Genomic DNA, 20,832 nt, shown 5'->3' with positions numbered 1-20,832 from the left:
AGGGTTTGGGGCTAGAAGAGTAATTAGTAAAAGCAAAACTACAAATGCGTCTTTGCCGCTGACCTGGAGGATCTGCCTGTGGGCTCACCTGCTTTCCCATGGCGAACCTCAAGTCCAGGACTGAACGCAGGTCTCTTGAGAGCCTCCCAGAAAGTCACCTTAGCTAAGCTGAGGACAACCTCTCTCTACCGCGCCACATAGTCACCCCTGTAGCCCAGGACATGGTGTGAAGGTGGCATGCAGCTCTGGGGTAGTTGTAGCTAGTCATTAGACTCCAGCACCAAGTACAAGATGAAGCACTTTAACGTTACATCCCTGTCAGTGCGACTTGACAAGGCAGAGCAGGGTTCAGGTTTCCAGGAGACCCACATCCGACCTCAGGGGCAATGGCCTCTGCCACTGCTAAGCTCCCACCTGGATCCACAGCTTTGCTGCCCTGGCTCCTGCTCACTCCTGAATGCTAGATAAAGCAGGTCAGTCCAGGCTGGAAACAGGGACAGAGAAAGGTACTGGGGGCTGGGAGGCCTCTGTGCCACATCCCGGCCCCCCCACTGGTGTGGGTGTGTGTGTCCCCTTTCAGAGTGTATTGACTGACTCCTGGACAGATTCACAGAGCTATTAGGCTTGTCATTGTCCTGGGGGCAGTTCTCAGGCCAGTCACAAGACCAGGGAGACTTGACACACCCTCTGGCCGCCTGACCCTCACCTTCTAGCTTCGGGAAGAGAGGCTGTTCCCAGCCAACCTCTGCCACCCTGATTATGCAGGTCACTGTAGCCTGTGTCCCCCTGTTTCACATAGGGACAGGCACTCTCTTCAGTTATGGGTAAAGCCTCTCAGAAGAAAGCTACAGCTTTTATGTGGAGACTACACATCCTTGCCTGTCCCACTCAGAGCCACAGTGGGGAGGGGACAAGCTAGAAGAAGTGGGGTATAAAGTTCAGGCCAAGGTCTCTTGCCAAGATCTGTCAGGAAGGTGAAGCAGGCAGAGGCACTGATGCAAGAAAGGAGAGGGGGTGCACAGGAGAGGATAGGGGTCACAGGAGGCTGGGTCTGGGGCACAGCAGTTTCTGAGGAGTGAGGGGGGAGGGCCTGGCAGAATGATACAACAGCCAATGACCATTTTCTCCAGGTGAGACAGATTATGCATTAAGAACAACCATGTTGAATGTCACTTCAGTCACCTTTATGCTTGCCCTTGACCCCTTAGAAAGTGTTGCTGGGAGTCAGAAAGGAGTCTGGCTCTCTCTCCTGGGGGAAACTTGGGGTTCTGGGTGAGAAATGAGTTAAGGCTCAGAGGGTCCTACTATGGGGGCCTTGGGTGGGTCCTGGGGCATTGACACTCCTAAGCCTGGGACTATGACTAGCCAAAGAGCCAGAGAGAAGAGGGAGGGATTTTCTAAAAATAGCTTCACTCAGGCTCAACAGCTGGGGCCCTGCCAGTCACAAGACTCAGACGGAATTAGCACCCCCACCCCCTCAGTGAGCCCGCAGTGCAGCAGTCACTAAGTTTGGGGGATTCTGGCTTTGCAGCTGTGTGACCTCAGACAAGTGGCTTCAACACAGCTTTGCATAGGCTTAGGGGGTGTGGGTGCATGCACAGCACCTAAGGTTCCCTCTGGGTTACCATAAGACCATGCTGCACAGACACCTACAGACATGCGTATGAATTGGCACCAGGAGCCTGCAAGGCTCCAGGTGACTCACAGCTGCCACAGGCTGGCTTCTTCCATGTCTGTTAGACACTTGCAGCAAACAATGGGCAAAGAAGGCTGGGAAGGCAGCTCCCAGTTCAACAGCTGGAGCCCCCAGGCATAAGGCTCAGACCTCACCCCCTCAGCGAGTCACAGGGTGGTGGGAGTGCAGCAGTCACTAAGTTCAGGTTGTTCAGGCAGGTCAAGTGCTGCCTTCCCTTGAGGCAGGTTTGGTTGATGGGGCAGGCATCCTACCCAGGAGCAGACAGTTCACAACTCACTTTACTTTGGTATCTGGGAGTTCCAGAGTGAGAAGAGAGAGCTAAGCTGCTTAGAAGTGATGGCCCCGAGGGGGGATGGGGGGGGGGCAGCAAGATGGTTGATAGTAAAGGCACGTGGATCCACATGGTACGAGAGAACAGTTCTCCAAAGTTGTTTTCTGATCTCCACAAGAAGGCTGTGGAAATACCCCACCCCATAATTAATAAAAATCAAAAGCATCCCTGGTGGGAGTAAGGCAGCAGCTTTGGAAAAGTCTTTAAAGAGTTAACCATAAACTCAGCCTGCAGCCCAGGTAGCTGTGTAAAGCAGAGACTTAAGTAAACCATGCACACCAGGCCTGTCACGTTGCTCACTCCCAGCACCATTCACAAACCCTCAAGCGCAATGGCCCCTACGCAGAGGCTGCTGAACGGAAAAGTGGAACACCGTCCAGCCGTGTCACAGAATGTGACTCAGTCGTGAGCTGTGAAGGGCGGCCCCACAAATCCCACAATTGGGAGCAACCAGCCACAGAAGGAAGCATGCTCAATGCTTCTATTTACCAAGACCTGCCTTGGGATGGGTGAATGCTGAGAAAGCCAGATGGTAGGGGCGGGGCCAGAACAATAGATGCTCATGGGTATGAAGGAATTCTTGGGTAACAGAACACTTTGATCAAAAATATTTTATGTCTATGAGTGTATTGCCTGCAGGTATGCCTGTGTGCCATGGCATGCCTGCTGCCCGCAGAAGCCAGGACGTCAGATTCCCTAGGATTAGGATTATATATGGCTGTGAGCTGCCGTGAGGGTGCTGGGAACACAAGCTGGGTCCTCTGCAAAAGAGCAACCAGTGTGCTTAATTACTGAGCCATCTCTTTAGCCTCTTTGATCATAGTTGCTGACCATCACACAGCCTTTGGAGTGGCAGAAAAGGGCTGCAGTGTGTGGGGTGAGGTTTGCAGAATGTAAATTAGCCATCACACCATCGCAGTGGGCGGCTGCTGCTTACCACTTGCACTGTCTGCTCTTAGTTTCCATCTACTCCCCACCACTGCCTCCCTGGGGCTTGAGAACCCTCAGCAGCTGCTCCGTGAGTGCCTGAGTTTATGCTTAAACTAAGACAGGAGGGCTGCATCCATCGTGAGCTCTCCAAGCAGAGTGCCAACACTGTTCCCTGGGCCCAGGAGTGGCTGGACTGTGTGACCTTGCTAGGAGTGTGGGAACAGGGTCCCTGGGTAGTTATTTAGGGATACTGCCTTGGTTGCTGGTTGTGAGGGCTGGGCCAAGCCAGCAGGTACCTGAGCATGGGTGCTAACAGGAGCCATAACACTGCCTTCCTGCTCTAGGCCCCTACTACCTTCTTGGGCTGGGATGCCCACTGGCAAGAGCTTTGGGTACCGGGCACTCACCCCGTTATTAGGAAGGGCCTCTGAGGAACATGGCCTGCATTTGCCCACTGCTGCCCAAGGACATTGCCAGGCTCCAGACCCGCATCTCCACTCAGGTCTTGTGAAGCCGTTTGACACTGTTGCGCCCTATCCAGCTCTCCACCCCTTTCGCTCTCTTCCAGTGGCAGGCGAAGACCTTGTGCCTCATCCTGCTATCGGTTGAGGGGTGACGACGGCATCTGGAGACCCAGGAGATCACTCAGGCTGTACAGCAGCATGGGTGGGGCCTGGGACACATCCCTCGGATACGAACTCCAAGTTGGCACTTCCTCGCCTGCTCCTTTTCCACTCCTAGAAGGAGGGTAGACTCCCTTGGCCACTCACATGTCTGCACCCGTGCACTGGCTCACTCATCTATCCATCCGTCCACCTACCTGTTAACACACCACGCACTTCCCACTCACTTCCCTCTACCCCAGTGCTGCAGGGGAAGGTAACAGGAGTCAGATCCTCCTCATGCCGCCTCGAGTTCCCATGGTCTAAACACAACAATCGTGACAGACAAGAGCAGTTTTTATTGGTTAAAATCCCTGCTGGCCTGTAGACTCAACATTTCACGCCTGGGAGTTGGTTCAGAGGAGGCTGAGCAGGGGCAGCCTGTTCCCTGCTGGGCAGACACCAAGGAAGTTGGCAGCTGCTGTGGTCACCACCCAATGCTCCCTGGGGCCTACCCACCAGGACCTACCCACAGCAGAATAATGATACAGAAAACAATACTCAGCTAAAACTCAACTGAGCCGCGGAGGCGGGGTGGGGTGTTTCAGCACATTGCAGGCGTCTGTACCTGTCTCCCTTCCCCCTTACAGCTGCCCCCCACCCCCCGCCCGTGGTGCATGCGATAGGGGGTGGGTAGCTGTTTGCAAAGCAGATGGTGGGGCTCTGAGCGTGCAGGTGGTCCAGGGTGATGCCAGTCCAGTCCCTAGCATCAATGGCCAAGGCTCCCAAGGCTCCTGGCTGGGTAAGGCACAGAGTTTCGGTTTCTCAGGGGCCCAGTCCCAGCCTGGCCCCGAAGAGCCTCTCCAGGCAGCACACCCAGCACTCGCTGCTGTGCTGAGCCGCAGAGGACTCTCACTTGGCTTTGGGCCTGGACCTGAGGCCTGTGGAGAAGGAAATAACAATGTCAGGAGCAGCCTTTCTCAGAAAGCTCTAGGTGCCCAATACAGCATCTCACTGCCATTACCAAGGCTATGACCTGTATCCAGGTCACAGGTCCACACCGACCCCAGATTCTTCTCTGGGGCAGCGGAATTCATCTGAGTGGGTGGAGCCAACTTAATACCGGCAGGATGCTGCCTGTAGGTCACAGCTAGGCATGGTGCCTTGAGCGTGACTCCGTCTTCAGTGGCCTCCACGTGGTCTATTTTTCACATCTCAGACCCACACCCACTGTCTGCCCTCACCAAGCCCCACGGGGCCCTTTGAGCTGGACTGGGTCCTTCCCGCTTTCTCTCTGGCTGGGCACTGACCAGGGAGGGCCCGGGGCTGGTAGCCACACGCTTGAACTGTCACCAATCTAAGACTGTAGGATCCTGCTCCCAACACTCCCTGTGCTGCCTAAAAAGCCTGCTCTTCCACCAGTCGTGGGTGGGGTTCCAGGCTCTCCACCGGAGGAGGCTCACAGTCCTCAAAACATCACCCGTCATCCGCAGTGCTATCAGGACATCCGCAGGGGGTGGGGAACCAAAGCAGGGGTGTAGCAAGTCTGCTTAGCTAGAGCAGCATGGAGGCTGCCGGTCCAGGGACAAAGGAGCTGGCATCCATCAGAACGCATCACCTAACGGGGAAATCCACACTGCAGGGCCAGCAGCACTGAAGTCACGGTAGACCCGAGTTCTCACCTCCCTGTGGGTCTTGCCTACAATGTACCCACAGATCTCACCCTGAGACTTCGGCCCAGTGGCCATCAGGTTCAGAGTGCCAGGCAGATGCTAGGCCCCTGAGCATGGCCAGAGGTGCCTGGGATTTGTTCAGGCCCTCACAGCTCATGATGGGGCCAGGCAGTTTTTGTTTGTTTTTGTTTTTTGTCCAAAGCTGGGCCTTCCTCCATGATGCCTGGCTGCAGAGCAGGGTCCCAAGCTGGTCCAACTGCATCTTTAACCTCTTGGGCCGTGTCATTGGCCCTGGTTTTCCTGTCATGAGTGGGGTCTGGAAGACCCATATGTCACATACAAGGAAGACCTGGCATCTAAATGGATCCTTTTCTGTTCCTGGCTTAAGGGGGGGGGCGGAGGGGGAAGGCCCAAGCACCTTTGCCTCTCAAGCATCTGCGTTTGAGACATCCATTTCCTTACAGTCTGTTTGGGCATATGCTTGGCCATAACTTGGACTGTAGGAGAGCTGGAGGGGTGCTAGGGGGTGGGGGTTGGCCCAGTGCAGAGGGAAGGTGTCTCCTGAGGAGCTGGGATTAGTAAAGCTGCAGTCACTACAATTGTGGGTAGGGCTGAGACACAGACAGGAACAACCTCAGGCCGTCCCAAAGACCCAACATTTCACCCACAAAGGCCTGAGGGCCCACTCCCTCCAGGGAACCCAGCTTGGCTTTATCTACCCTGACTTTGAGGAGTCCAGCTCTGAGGTTGTGTCCAGCTGGGGGAGAGAAGACCTTCGACAGGCAAGGCTTGGCGGCTGGGCCTTCTCTAACAAGGCAGGGACAGCAAAGACACCACCACCACCACGAGCCAAGGGAGGCTTGCTGATATACCCAGAGGGCTAGAGACAAGCTAGGTTAGTGTCCAGGAGGGCCAGGCAGCAGGCTGAGGCACCAGCACCCACTGCCATTGTTAGTCAACACGAGCCAGGCTGCTTACGTACCTCACTGGATCACACACAGCCTTTCTGTTTTATTATCATCAGAATCAGGGGCAAACTCTGCTTTCAAATAAAAGAAACACACTCATAAGCTTATCACAGGGGAAGCCTGAACTCAGGGTGGTAGGATCTGTGGGGGCCAGGCTGGCCACGCTAACTCTCTTGGTCATCACACTCAGACACACACCACCAGCCCGAAGCCCAGACTCTCTGGTTGTGGTGACAAAGGCAGCTGCATGGAAGGACTTAATGCCAGTGTGCCCGCAGTGGCAAGAAACAAGGGGCACCCCACAGCGGCAAGAGCCGAGGGCCGCTCCGCTCCACTCCCTGCAGAGGGGTGTGAAGGCAGGAATCTGCAGGCGAAGGTGACGCAGGCAATGGCCCCCAAAGCTGCCCTCTTGTGTGAAGTGCTGTGCCCCACTGAATCACCCTCTCTCCTGGACGCTGGTTGAGCCTGTAGTACCCGCAGGGGGAAGGGAGGGACCAGCTGGACAGCAGGGAGAGGTCCCAGGCCCTGTCGTGGGACAATCGGCTTTAGCTATACACCCACACCCAATTGTCCCTTAGCTGTCACCGCAGCCCACCTCTCAGTTACCTTCTTGGTTCCTGGAGGGACGTTTCTTCCTTCGCTTGCTCGACCCCTTTGAGACCCGGCCTCGGACCCTGGGGAGGGTGCCAGACCCCGAGGAATCTGTCACTGTATCCTCAGAAAAGGACCTGTCCAGGGACGTGTCGAGTGCAGATTCCGGAGTGTCCTCACCCTCCTCGGGGTCAGCGCAGGGGAGGTGGGTGCTGGGGCCTCGCTCAGCTGCATCTTCTGGTCCCTCACTTGTGCTATCCGCTTTGGCTTGCTGGACACCCCACAAGCCTTCACGGTCCGTGGCATCCCGGTGTGAGCTCTCAATCCCAGCAGGCTTAGTGCTTGAGAACTCAAGGGGCTTCAGGGCCTGATCATTTCCCAGAGTCACTGGCCACACCCCCTCAGAGGGCTGCGCACTCAGGGTATCTTCAGGGGCCAGAAAGTCGCTGGCATCCACATACCAGGAGGAACGCCTCTCCAGGGCTGGAGGACCTCCTTCCTCCTTGGAGGGCTCGGGGCTGGGGGTTATAGCGTCCACAAGGTCCCAGCCCTGTGGCTCGCCAGCCGCTGTGGTATCTAAGCATGGCTCTGAGGCAGGGTGGTTTGTGCCTTGTTGTATAGGATTGCTGGCAGGTGCTGTGGATGGAGGGGTGGGTGCATCAGGAAAGGGTAAGGGCCAGGTCTTTAGGCATTCTAGTCTCACCCCTGGAAGTGTTCCTGAGGCTGAGCCTTCCTGAACTACTGCAGACTTCACTCTCAGGAGTCCCTCCCCCCCGCCCCAGCATGGTTTCTTGTGAGCCAAGGCAGGGCAGTGTCTTCAGTCTGGCTATGCATAGGGTACTGGGGGACATCCAGTGAGCCATCAAAAACATGCATTTCTAGATCCCTAATAGTGGAGCCCTTTCTAAGGGCTGCCTGTCTTAACATCTCAGGTGCCTTGAACTCAGGGGTGTCCATCAGTGGACCAACTAACCCCCACATCTCCTGATCACCCAAAGGCTATAAAGAAAAATGTCCAAGGAAGGCTCAGCCCTCTCACAGTGCCTTTTCAGAGTTTGACAACTGGACCTTCACCACCACCCCTCCATCCCCACCCCAGTGTCTTCAGAGCAGTATGTGTAATATCCAGGGTCCTCGAAGTCCCTCAGGTCCTAGAAGGCTTCCCGAAGGCAGGCACAGGTAGAAATGGTGGGAGGGAATGGGGAGGGCCCAGGCTCAGGTCTCACCAGCTTCTGTGGCCTTTGGAGGATCTGCTGGAGCTACTCTGCTGCCTGCTTCAGCGTCTCCTCGGCCCCGGGCGGTCTTCCGGAGCTGGAAGCCCTTCCTGATGTCGGCCAGCAGGGCATCGATGACACACACCTCTTCTTGCTTCCCAGGCCCCTTCCTGACTGCAGAGCCACAGACCTCAGAGAGCAGCTTGGAGGCCCCGTGGCCACCCTCCCCCCACCCCAGGGACGCCTAGGAGAACTGGAGAAGCACTGCAAGGCTGGGGAGAGGAAGGCGAGTGGCCCCACCTGGACCCCAGGGTTTGCAGCCCGTTCCCACCTGCCCCAGAGACCCACCAGGCTTCCCGTCCTCGCCCCTCGGCCTCCGCGCCTCCTCCTCTGCCAGCTGTTGTTTTCTCCTCTCAGCCTTCACCATCTGCTCCTTCCGGTCCTTGTTTTCCTGCTCACACAGATAGGAGCCTTGTCACCCAGCCCAGTGACCCACGAGTGGGTATCCCGAGAGACAGGTACGGTGGGGCTCACAGCTGTACCTATCCACAGCTGGGAACAAATGGGCAAGCGCTGCCTGCCTTGGCTGGGAAGCCCACTCTGGTCTGAGGCACCACCTAACTCTCCCTGGGCCCAGCGCACCTTCAGGGCACGAGTGAAGAGGTCTCGGAAGGTCTTCATGGTGCTGAACGTGTCCTCGAGAGACAGCTGCTGGGGGTCTTCACACAGGTAGTCCGCCAGCTCCAGCTTCTTTTGCTCAATGGTCTCAAACACCTTGTCCAGTGCGTGAGAGGCCTCAATGCTGGCCTGGGGACATAAGTCTTAGTTACCACTGCCAGGTGAGTCAGAGGAGACCGCAGGCGAGGCCTTAGGCACAGGACCCTTGGGCTGCACCATGCACCTGGCAGCCTCCACACCCCCACAGAAAACACTAGAACAAGAGCCAGCGAAGCTGCTCTGCTGACTGGGGCTCTCTTGCCCCTTGGCCTGTGCTCAGCAACAGAGCTGCTCACCCACCTACTTGTTTCTCATGGCCCTGGACACCCCAGGATCTGTGCTCCTCCCTGGAATGTACTGGAAAGCAGCCACAGGACTCTCACTGCTCAGCTTACCTGGAGGCGCTCAGCATACTGCTTTTGCACTTCGGGGATTGAGGAGGACACCTTCCGCTCTGTTTCCAGAAGCTTCTTTAGGTTGGCACTGGCCTCTGAGCGGATCATCTCCAAATTGATTCTGAAAGGCACCAAGAGGCAAGATACATCATACGTCGGCTGACGGGCAGTCACAACGGGCCCTCGACTGCACAGTCCCCGAGGCTATACAGGCCTGTTCACGCACTCTGCTGACAACCCTGCATGGTTAGGTGCCTGTTCTAGTGACACTCAAACCAGTCAGTCCTGTCAGCATACTGGCCCCTCTCTGTAGAGCAGGGCTGGTGCCATGCTGGGCATACTTGGGAACTCCGGTCCAGCTGTTGGACCCACTGCCACTCTTGCCTGATAGGCCCTCAAGCTCCCAGGGCAGTGGAGCACGGGAGCACAGACTTGGCAGTTGGTGTTCAGTCAGCCTCTCTGCTGGGTGGTGAGACCCTGGAAGACGACACCACTTCCCCGAGCCTTAGTTTCCTCATCTGCATCGTGAGGCTGCGCTACCTAGTTTATGCTATCGTGAAGGTTCACTTTGTAAAGAGGCAAGCCAGATCCCACCCCATTCCTTCTAGGCTTCCCACTCTGATCCAAGCCACACAGCTATAGCTGACACAGTCCTGTCCCAAAGTCAAAGTCTTTGGAGGGTCCTCAGGTATAGGCCCTGCTGGCCAGGAGGCTGGGAACAGAGGTTAGGGCCTGCTAGGGTGTTAGGCTGCCAGGAACACCCACCCTGCAGCTTGAGAAGGTGGCTCCAGGTCCCGGGACAGCTGGAGAAGGTCCGGGTGGCTCTTCTCCACTTCCTGTAACACAAGTGTCCAGTAAGATCCCTGGTGATTCCACTGAGCCTGTGCATATCACCCTGTAGAACCGCCACCAGCCCTTGGACCCTCCTGGGGCCTCTAAATCCTGCTATGGGCCTGTCCCATGTGTATGGGTGTGGCAGTCGCTGTGGCCTGCTGGGGATAGGCAGTGTTCTGGCTCAGTCTCAAAAATAACAGGCCTGCCGGGTGTGGTGGCGCACACCTTTAATTTCAGCACTTGGGAGGCAGAGGCAGGCGAATCGTTGTGAGTTCGAGGACAGCCTGGTCTACAAAGTGAGTCCAGGACAGCCAAGGCTGTACAGAGAAACCCTATTTTGAAAACAAACAAACAAACAAACAAACAAACAGAATAACAGGCCTAAGGACAGAGTATGGGGTGGCCATAGCAGGGGGCACTCCACCCGACAGGTTCGCCGCTGGTCACCTCCAGCACATGGTGCAGCAGTGTCACGCGACTCTGCTGGGACTTGGTCTCTGTGAGCTTCAGCAGCGTGCTAATCTTGAAGCCATCTGCATCTCCCGTGTGGCTGCCCTGTGAGGGAGAGGGAGTCAGTCCCCTGACTCCCAGGGTGTGGTGGGAGGCGGGCCACAGCACAGCTCCGACTTACGTAGTTGAGGAAATTCCCGATTTTGAGGATCAGCTGGCAGAAGATGGGCAGCCGCTGGCTGGTAAGCAGGCCTGGGACAGGTGGGCGGGGTTAGAGGAAGACCCAAAGCCTCCGGGTGCCCTGGAGTGTGGCTGCCCCCTTTGCTTCCTGACCCCAGGGTCCATCACAGCACCAGAAAGGAAACAAGGCAGGGGCTATACAGGGCTATGGACTCCTCCGCCATCAACAGGCTCAGGGCCTCTGCAAACACTTTCTGCAACGCCCGTGACTGCTGGACCTTCAGCTTTGACACGGGTATGGCCATGCACGACCCTTCCTCTTTGGGGTGAGGACTCTGGAATGCCAGAGGAGCTTCTACTCATCTGTGGTCACCCTAGTTCTCACGTCTGTCCTGTGGGTTGCAGGGAGGACCCTCCCAGCTCAGTGGCTGAGATGGGAGCAGGCATGTGTCGAGTTGTGGGCCTGAGAGAAGTGAGCCGTATGGGGGCCACTGGAGCCCATCTGTGTCCCTGACCTGTGGCTGAGCAGGTGTCTATCATTCTTTATTTATAGAAGGGGTATATACACTTGTCAGTGTATGTATACCCTTGTGTCTCTGTGAGCCTGAGTTGCTCTATATAGTCACATAGAATATACACATAAGCATGCATGCTGTACCTGTGGACACGAAGTATGTGTCCTCACTCATGTGTGCAGTGAGTGAGCATACAGGCACATGTGCATGCGTGTGTGTGCGCGCGTGTGTACATACACGCGTGCATTCATGTGTACGTGTGCGTGTGTGTTGCATGGAAGAAGCACAGGTGACCACGGGGTTTGGTGTGGAGAGTCAGCACTTAACCAGCTGACAACTGCCGTCATGACATGGCTGCAGCAGTGAGGACACATGTGGCAGACCTGTCCCTTCCAGCCCCTTAGGCTTCCCGGCCCCACTCACTCTCACAGGCGGCGAGCACCAGCTGGGCCTTGGGCCGCACCATGTCCAGTACGATGGCAGTGCCCTCACATAGCATCATGCACTCCACCCGCAGCTGGTAGCTGGTACAGCAGAGCAGGGGGGTTAGGGCCTGGCAGCGCCACCATGCCTGCCACCTGGGAACACCCTCTGCCCTTGGTGGGTGGACTGAGGGAGAGTCCCCACGGCCTGGCCTGGGAACATGCACATTCCTAGGCCTGTCCCCAGGACAGAAGTAGGGCCCACTCGGGGCCTCTCAGGAAGATGCTGCCTCAGGACTTAAGAGGCTTCCTTCACATCTGCTCTGAGAGGGGACGAAGAACATGAGAGACATTTAGACACCAGACTAGATGACTCCTTCTCGGAGCCCTAGGGACTCTGTGCAGCTGTCTTCCTGACCACTCTCCCTCACAAGCTTGGCTCCTGGCCTACCCTCCCCACCTTTCCTTCCCCCAGCAGGCTAGGCAGGATGCCGGACTGCTGTGCTCACCAGGGAATGTCTAGAAGGAGACCGTAGAACTGGTCAGCATTGGCCAGTTTGGCCCGCTCCTCGGTGAATGCCCGCAGGTTCTCAATCTGCGGCGGGAGGGGCACATGTAGGAACCGATACCTGCCTGCTCAGTAGCTGCCTACTTCCAGCTCCTCATGAGGCTCATGGTGGCTCTCCAGTCGGGTGACACGGGCCAGGACCGTGCTGTTCTCGCTCCCTTTGATTGATCCGCGACCCCCCAGCCCCCTCCCCACCTCCCTACCCCCGCTCACCTCATGCTTCTCAGGAAGGAGTTTCAGGAGCTGTTTGAGGACCTCCACATCAAACTTGGTTGTGTCACCAGCCCGGAGCATGGCGGTGACTTCTTCATTGGAGCTGGAGAGGGTGAGGGCAGGGGTCAAGGAACATGCCTTTCCCTTGTCCCCTTGTCTCCTGCCATGCTTAAGAGATGGGGGTGGCCTACAGGCACCCAGGGAGTACCTAGAGGAGACTCTGAGGTAAGGAATTAGAACCTAGGAGGCAGGCACAATCTTCCCTCAACTTGGCCACAGTTTGCCTATGGCCTGGGAGTCTACCTCAGTGATTTTCTGGGCCTCGTTTTTACCACAGCCTGTAGGAATCCTAGGTTAAACAGTGTACAACAGCTATCCACTGTCTCCTGCTGCTGATAGAGCATGCATGGACCTGACTGGCCTACAGAGGGCACTGCTGGGCAGAGCTGGGATGCTGGGCAGCCCTGGGATGCTCGCTGGGCAGAGCTGGCTTCAGCTGAGTTTGGCAGCAACACCATGTCGCTCACTCACCATTTAAATTGCTTCAGGAAGATGTTGAGGTTCAGGCTCTTTTTGGAATCCAGAAAAGTGACCTAGAAAACCCCCTTTTAACTGGTACCTGGAGGGTGGGCAGAGGACCCGCCCCACGGAAGAGAGGTCAGGCCCTGTCACTGCTCTTATTACCTCTTTGGGTTCCTTCCTGACGGGGGCAGCAGAGGGCTCCTTGGGCTTTGCCGTGGGGAAGGAGAAGAGCTGCTCAATGCTGGAGAAGTCAGGTTCCACCACCTCTGTGCAGGGGCTGCTCAGTGTTGCCCACATGGAGTTGCGCTCTACAGAGGAGGGGCAGGCGAGGTACACTGCTGACACTCACCCTTAACGTGAGTCCGGGGTTCAAGGGCATGCATGCCGAGGCCTCTGGGGACTGAACAGGATGCTGTCTGGAGGTCAGCCTGGGCTCCAAGCTGCTATCAGGCTATGTACATGCATGTGGGCACATGTCCATGCTGATAAGGGATCGGGTCTCTTCCTGGCTGGCCTTCCCTCAGCACCAGCATCTGACACCTAGGGCACTATACAGACAGCCTTTTAGAGGACAGTGCTGGGCCTTTGGCGAAGACATTTATGACCCACAGGCTGTGTGCCAGATGGGACCATCCTGAGGTGGTCTTTAGTCCCATGGAGGACACAGAGGGCCTGAGCCTGATAGGGGTCTGGCTGCGCTGATGGAGTAAAGGAGGGTGCACGAATGGCAGACTCTCACGGGAGGAGTGACTGGTATGCACCAGTCCTCATCAGAGGCTGGCCCACATCAGGGAGGGGCTCACCTCGTGCCACATTGGACGGCAGCTTTTGCCAGTTCAGCTTCTTCATCCGCAGTGTGGGTGGATTCACCCTACGGTGACTGGGGACCCAGGTTGAGCCCAGGCCATGGTCCACCTGGGCCACAATGATCCCCTCCACACCACCCATCACGGAGGGGACAGATAAACCAGGCAGGGGAGGAGGTGGAGGAGGAGTCCAGCCTGTTCCAGGTAGTGGGGGAGGAGGAGGGGGAAGTGATGGGCCCCCCATGCCAGGGAGTGGGGGTGGGGGTGGGGGCACGGTTCTGCAGAAGTTAGGCAGAGGTGGAGGTGGTGGAGGTGCTGGGGGAGACACAGCCCATGAGCATGGTAAGGGAGGGGGTGGGGGGGGGGGTGCAGGGGGAGATATGGTCCCTGAGCCTGGCAAAGAGGGTGGCAGAGGTGGAGGTGGAGGGGGTGCTGGGGGAGATGTGGCCCCTGGGCCTGGCAGGGGGGGGGGGGGTGGAGGGAGCACAGGGGCGGAGCTGGACAGTGGTGGGGTAGGTAGAGGTGAGGCTGCCAGCCACTGCTCAAGGGCGACTGGCTGTGTGGCTACGTCATCGCTGGAGCTCTGGGTGCTGTCTGCATGTTGGCAGGTAGAAGCCACTACCAGCTGCTGGCCTTCCACACTAGCTGTGGGAGTAGTGGTGTTTTGGGAGAAACTGTCCCGATTCTGGCCTAGGTTGGCCTGGACACTCTTGTGGGCCTTGTCCAGGGGGCTTGGTCTGGGCCGCCCTCTGATGGACAGCAGTCGCTCAACTACCTCCTCGAGGGTGCACGCCTGGGCTGCAGGAAGGAAGTGTGCAGAGTCAAGGGGGAGGGAGGGCCAGAGATGGAAGCAAGGCAAAGGGAGGCCTTCTCCCCACATGGCCGAAGACCTCAGGGTCTTCCCACCAGGCTGTGCCCCGAGGCATGCCGTGCCCTTCCCAGCTTCTCACCGTCACTGGCCAGGAGCACAGCCCGGTTCACCAGGTTCTCCAGGGCCTCCCAGAGCAGCTGGCCCGAGCGGCCCGCAGGCTCCAGGTGCATGAGGCCCTGTAGTACTGACAGCAGCTGGGCTGACGCTGGGGAACAGCTCACCTGGATTGACCAAAAGGGACAGGTAACTGGCTATTCCCTCCCTTGGGCAGGCCAATGCCCACCAGCCCATGTGCCAGAGCATCCCGTCCTTTAGCCTCTTCGTCCCACCTTGTGGAACAGGGAAGCAAAGACTTCCTGGTGGCTGTTCATGTTGATGCCATCGCAAACACGCTGAAGCTCCTCCTCATCCTCTGCTTTGGCCTCCTCAAAGGCCTCCAGCTGGATCAGCAGATCCGCGTCCTCCAAGTCTCTAGGGGACAAGGACAACCAGTCAAGCTGCGGTCCCCCGGGGACCCCCCTCCTCGCAGATCCAGCCTGCATGCCTCTCTCTCTTCTCAGCCCACCTGAGCACACTGGGCAGCTCGCCTAGCCAGGCCCAGGCTGACTCCTGTGGCCAGCCTGGAGCAGTGCAGCTAGAATGGCCAGTTGAGTGGTAGTTCACGGGTCTGAGCCTCCCACCCTCCCACACTGGGCATCTCCAGGGAGGGGGTAGGGCAGATTCTTGTGACGGGTACAGGATGGGGTTGGGCCCTCGTGTGGAGGGTTAAAAAAAAAAAACAACCGAAAACCATAGTCAATGTCACACTTAAGGCGGGCCACCATGAAACACGGAGAGGGGATGGCTTAGCTTGCCAAGAACGTCAACTGGGATTAGGCACTGCGATCACTCCAGCCTGTCCAATAACTGACTCCCTCACCACCCACTTGGGGACAGGTCCCAGAAGGCTGTTAACGGGGCTAGTTCCACAGCAGTGACATCAGTAAGTTCATATTGACTGGAGGTAAAGATCCTCCAGTGGTGGGGTCTGTCTTGACTGTAGTCAGGACCAGGGCTCTCAGCTGGATGGACTCCCTTTGGAGATGCCAGCGCCAACAGACAAAACCCAGGCTGTGCTATGCTACACTACAGCCACAACATGCCGGGTATCTGAATCCTGCGTTAACAGGAAGCTCTGCGCTAACCTGGCAACATGGCTCTGCTGGGCAGTGCCCAGGAAAGTGTTTAGCCTGAGTTTTAAGTTCACTCCTGGAAGAAACCGCTCAGCCCATCTGGAGATACTGCCTGGGCCAGGTGGCCGAGACCCCAAGGACGGACGGAGGAGGGAGCGGCTGGCAGAAGCAGCCACAGCAGGGACTCACCGTAGCCGGGTCAGAATATCCAGCAGCTGTAACCCTGGGATGGATGAATGGGTGGGGTTAGAAATTCGGGGGACTCCCTTTGCCTCTGGCCCCTTGTCCCATGGGTCTTGACTCTCCCGTAAGACCATCAGGGAGTCTTACAGTTCCTGTCTGCCCCTACCACCCAGCCGGCTACAAACAGAACCCTCAGGGCTGATGCCCTATCGACCACAGGAACAGGTAGTGGTAGGAGGCCCCGGATCATGGATCGTGGACTCTGGAGTCCATGGGGATAAGGTAGGGGCAGGATCTGCTGCCGTCCCACTGCCCCAGGGGGTGCAGCACAGGCTGGGCTGACCCAGCGGACACTTTGGAGCTCTTCTAGAAGCCTGGCCAGCAGGTGAGGGCTCTTACCGATAAACTCGCTCCGCAGCTGGGCACGAGTGCGGAGCTCCTCAGGACCCAGGATGATGGCGTTGATCACGCTGAGTAGGGTGACCACATAGGGCACGTTGTCACTGTCTGAGAGCTCATTCATGATGACGCTGAAACGGTACTGCTGGCTGCACACCATCTGTAGGTTGGGTGGGGTCAGGGTGTGCTCCAGCTGGAGACCGTGCCACCCACCGGCCCGGGGCCCCACTCCTCACCTTGTAATGGTCCAGGGCATCTAGTGTCAGTGCGTGGCCCTCAGGCGAATAGATGCACAGAGCAGCCAGCAGCTCAAACACTTGCTTCTTGACCATCACATTGGATGTATCCAGGGCTGTGGAGGGACAGGGACGTCTCAGCAGGCCCACTGTCGTGCTGCCTCCCCCACTTGTCTTTACCAAACCCGTGATCCAAATCCAAGGCTGGAGCCTGGGGTTGCCAGCCCCAGCTAAACTTCAAGGCCTGGGTGTTGCCATACTCATCTTTCCTAGTACCCTGACTACGCTCATGGGCTACAGACAGGCCCATTTAGGGGAGGGCTTGACAGCAGGGGCAAGCATCTGGAGCCTACAGAGTCTGGCCCAGCCCAGCTCAGCCCTTACAGCTGGCTCACCAACTACAGTCCTGGAAGTTTGTAATTCTCCTTACCCTGGGAGCCCTTGCCTTCTCCGTCCTGAACTAGTTAAGTTTTAGGGTGCTTCTCATCTGGCTGTGCTGAGAATAGCTACAAAGGACGTGGTGAAGGGTGTGATCAGGTCAAGACTGGGGAGACAGACTACAATTGGTGTGGGTCCTACGTTAAGACACATGGCTTCCTTTCTCACACAGACACAATTCCACTAGTCACTGCTCCCTAGAAGGTCTTGGAGCCCCAGTGGTACCTGGTTGCCTCCACTGATGGACACATGGAGACTACTTTCCACCTTAGCTTTCTTGCCACAGCCAAGGGGTTGCAATAGGCCAGGAGGTAAAGCTGGCCTTGAGGTATACAAAGGCAGAAGAAGGAAGCCAGGCATGGTGGCACACGCTTTTAATCCCAGCACTCGGGAGGCAGAAGCAAGCGGATCGTTATAAGTTCGAGGCTAGCCTGGTCTACAAAGCCAGTCTAGGACAGCCAAGGTTACACAAAGAAACCCAAACCCTGTCTCAAAAAAACCAAAAACAAAACAACAACAAAAGGCAGAAGAAGGAGCCATGACCAGAGGTAGCCTACTGGTTATAGAGTGGGGACCAGGAAAGGGAAGGGAAGACAGAGGACAATATCCTCAGCAGGTGTGGGCCAGGCCTGGAGGCCTATGGCTATGCCGTTACAGGGCTTGGAGCCAGGCAGAGTGTATATGGGGGCCCAGTCTGTGTAATAGGGCCTAGAGGCCAGGACAGGGCTGCAGTCAAAACAAGAGGGACTCAGGTGGCCTGGAGGCCTGAGTGTGGTGAGCTGTCTACACCTTCCTCACCTGAGGGCAGCTTTCCCCGGTGAGCCCTCCAGTGCCCCTGCCCTCACACAATGGCCTACATAGCTCACCCTGGGAGAGCTGGCGCACATAACCCTGGTTGCTGAGGATGTATTCAATGCCCTGCTGTGAGTTCATGACGGCTCGCACACAGCTGATGCAGGTGAGCTGCAGCAGGGCATCCGCAATCCGGGCCACGCCGCGCCCCGACAGCCGTGCCAGCGCCTCCAACAGCAGGTCCAGGCCGCTCTGCTCCAGGAACTGCACCATCCAGCCGCCGTCGCTGCTCTCCAGGCGCTTGCGCAGGCCCGAGTAGTTGACCACGGAGGGCATCTGCAGCAGCCGGATGCACAACTCAGGGTCCGCGCTCTCCAGGTTGGCCTCTGTGGGGTCTGAGTCCTGCGGCCCCAGCTTCTCCTTCAGTGCCGCCCACTTGCGTTGCGCACCTTCCTTCACAGACATCTTGCCGAACTGCAGGAAGAGAGGGACAGGGCGTCAGCCTGGCCAGGGATGGAAATGACCCACAGATTAAGAGGTAAGAGGCCAGCTTGGCCATAAGTGACATGTAGAGGCATTTCCTGCTGCCTCAGTTTCTCCTTTAGGCTTCCTGCTTATGGGCCGGTGATGGAAGGCTGGGACAGGTACTTGGATCCTGACTCTGTAAGACTCTTTTTGCTCCGTCTGGATTGAATAACAGACAAGAACGTCCTACCATATGCACAAAGACCCTGAGCCTAAGGCTCAGAGAGAGGTAGCTAGGATAGAGACCTATACCTGGACGTGACAAAGCAGCAGGCAGACATGCTAGCTGAATGCTTTGACATCGTGGTGGTGACGCAACAAAAAACAGCATCTCTGGGGCTCCTTTATCGGGTTCCAGGCACTTCCCTGCTGCCCACAGCCTCAGGGGCAGTGGGAGGAGGGGCGAGTCACAGGAGCAGGCTGAGGACTCAGTGTGATGAGATGCCCAGGGCTTAGTGGATTGGGTGTGGCAGGTTCCCCTGGTCTTAGCTTATCTGTGGGTGGGTGCGCAGAGAGAGACAGACAGACAGAGACAGACAAGGGGGGCAGAACACACAGAACTGGTTCATTAGCACACTCCAATTTAGGAAATGGCTCCTCCCCCAAGGCTGGAGGCGGGGCAGCTGTGGCCTAAAACGTTCTTTAAATAATGCCTTTCTTCAAAGCGTAACTGCAGACAGACAAACTGCACTCCTGCTGTCTCCTCCATCCACTCAACTCTCCTGCCTGGGCCCGGCTTGCTGTAACGCCGCCCCCATCATACCCCTGGGGACAGCGTCAAAGGTCAGGGGCATCCCAGGCTCTCCTGCAACCATGTATGGCCGGAATCTTATATTTAGCATCTGAGAAAGGCAGCATGGAGCCATGGGAGGGAGATGCTGAGGGAAAGAGCTTGGTGGGACAAAACACCAGAGTGTCGCACTCACCCCAGAGGCCCAGTCCCTCACCCTCCATTGGCCTCAAAACAGGCATTTTACCTGCTGAACAGGTGAAGGGCTGCAGACAGCACTCGGGAAGGCTGGTCCCGTGCCCACATTCACACTGATGGACCCTGCAAAGTGTTGCTGGAACCCACTGAATGCTGGGGCGTCACTCCACTTTAGGTTGTATTGGGCTCTCTCAGAGAAGGGAGACCCCAGGTCAAAGAGGTACCCAGAAGACTATAGCTTGGATAGAGTGAGAGCTCAGGCACTTTGCCAGTGTGGTTCTGGGTTCCTGCTGCCCCCGGTGGGTGTGTGTCTGCCCAGCAGTACTGACGGAGCCCCTGCCTACCTCCCCATCCCCCACAATTTCAAATGCGATGGTCAGTAGGTCTCTGTTAGAGGCAGCCTGGTGAGTAGCAGCAGGGATTGGCTTGGAGACCTACTGGCAAATTTCAGCCCAGCCTTTCAGTGCATGGGAGCCTCACTTTCCTCCTCTGTATCTCTGCCTCAGCTCTTGGGAACACCTGAGCCTGCACTGAGGGTAAAAGCCACGTCCACGTAGATCGGCCTGGATCCTGTGCGGCGCCTCACTGGGTGGGGACCCAGGGTCCTACCCTTGATCTATGCTTTCACCAAATCCTAGACCAAGCCCTTTCCTTTCACACCCACCCATCTACTCACCCAGATGCGCAAAACTTTCCGGCTGTCTCTGCCCACCCATTCGGGGCCCTGCCTCCAACTTCTCATCCCTGCAGCCAGCTGCCAACCTGGACCTGGTCCCTCTTGGGCAGTGTTACACCCCTCGAAGTACGAAGTACGTCTTGGTAGTAGCTTCACCACAGAACAGAGCTGGCCAACTGGTCTCTGCGCACTCCCCCAGCTTCTGTGCGGCCCAGAGCGGTGCCCAGAACCGCCTCCCCGCCCCCATTCCTGCCTCCATTGGCCAGAGGCCCTGTCCCCTTGGCACAGGCTGAGTGGCCGGAATATGAACTCACCCAGACCTGGCTTCTGGCATCCAGAGCCCCAGTCCTTCATGCTGACCCACCAATCGTTCTGGGACAACAGGATTACCAGAGCCACCATGTCCCAGGCCTGAGGCCCCCAGACACAAAGGTCAGGTCTCTGCCTGCCTCTCAACTGCCCTTCTGGCACTGCCCAGTCCTCCTGCGCTGTGTGTGCCCTGTCCCAGGTCTGTAGACTCACTCCCTGATAGGATCCCCTCTGCATCTGTGGGGTGAGCCTCGGAGTCATTCACTGTCCCGGGCAACTTGTGTGTGTGGGGGGGGGGGGCGGTGCATGAGGAAGCTATGGCCCTAAAGCCGAAGTGACAACTGTGTCCACCTGGGAGAACCGGCCTGGCTTGTAACTGAGGAGCAGCCTCCCTGTAGGATGACACTGAGTGTGTACAGGTGACAGCACCCGGCCACTCCACAGTCCAGCAGCTTTGGCCAGGAAGACCAACAGCTGGGACCTCATTAGTAACTGATAGACTTCATCCCCTGTGGTTGTTTCCAACCCAGGACCAACCAGAGAAAGGCAAATCTCCCAAGGAATAGCACATCCCATTTCCAATTGACTTCCATGAGGCAGGGATCCCTTCTCCCCCATGGGAACTATAAAGCTCTCCATCTCCTGCCTGCTTTCAAACTTCTGGCAGGAGCTATGG

At 57.1% G+C, this 20,832-nt stretch overlaps 1 protein-coding gene across 1 annotated transcript; it reads right to left on the bottom strand.

The window, feature by feature from the left end:
- Positions 1–4,324: 4,324 nt before the first annotated feature.
- On the bottom strand, positions 4,325–19,972 carry Inf2 (inverted formin 2). The gene is made up of 22 exons (XM_051152202.1): positions 19,848–19,972; positions 17,793–18,192; positions 16,489–16,604; positions 16,253–16,412; positions 15,860–15,893; positions 14,828–14,969; positions 14,578–14,719; positions 13,625–14,425; positions 12,984–13,129; positions 12,831–12,892; positions 12,300–12,402; positions 12,028–12,113; positions 11,520–11,620; positions 10,583–10,653; positions 10,399–10,506; positions 9,883–9,953; positions 9,118–9,238; positions 8,648–8,812; positions 8,354–8,456; positions 8,018–8,179; positions 6,807–7,427; positions 4,325–4,500 (listed from the first exon to the last, which is right to left on the bottom strand). Exons 1-22 carry the CDS (start codon positions 19,911–19,913, stop codon positions 4,472–4,474), a joined length of 3,810 nt encoding a protein of 1,269 aa, XP_051008159.1. The 5' UTR covers positions 19,914–19,972; the 3' UTR covers positions 4,325–4,471.
- Positions 19,973–20,832: the final 860 nt, after the last annotated feature.

Source organism: Acomys russatus, chromosome 1 (assembly GCF_903995435.1).
Source record: "Acomys russatus chromosome 1, mAcoRus1.1, whole genome shotgun sequence".
In the NCBI taxonomy this organism is placed as follows: domain Eukaryota; kingdom Metazoa; phylum Chordata; class Mammalia; order Rodentia; family Muridae; genus Acomys; species Acomys russatus.
This window is presented reverse-complemented; position numbering and strand designations above follow the sequence as displayed.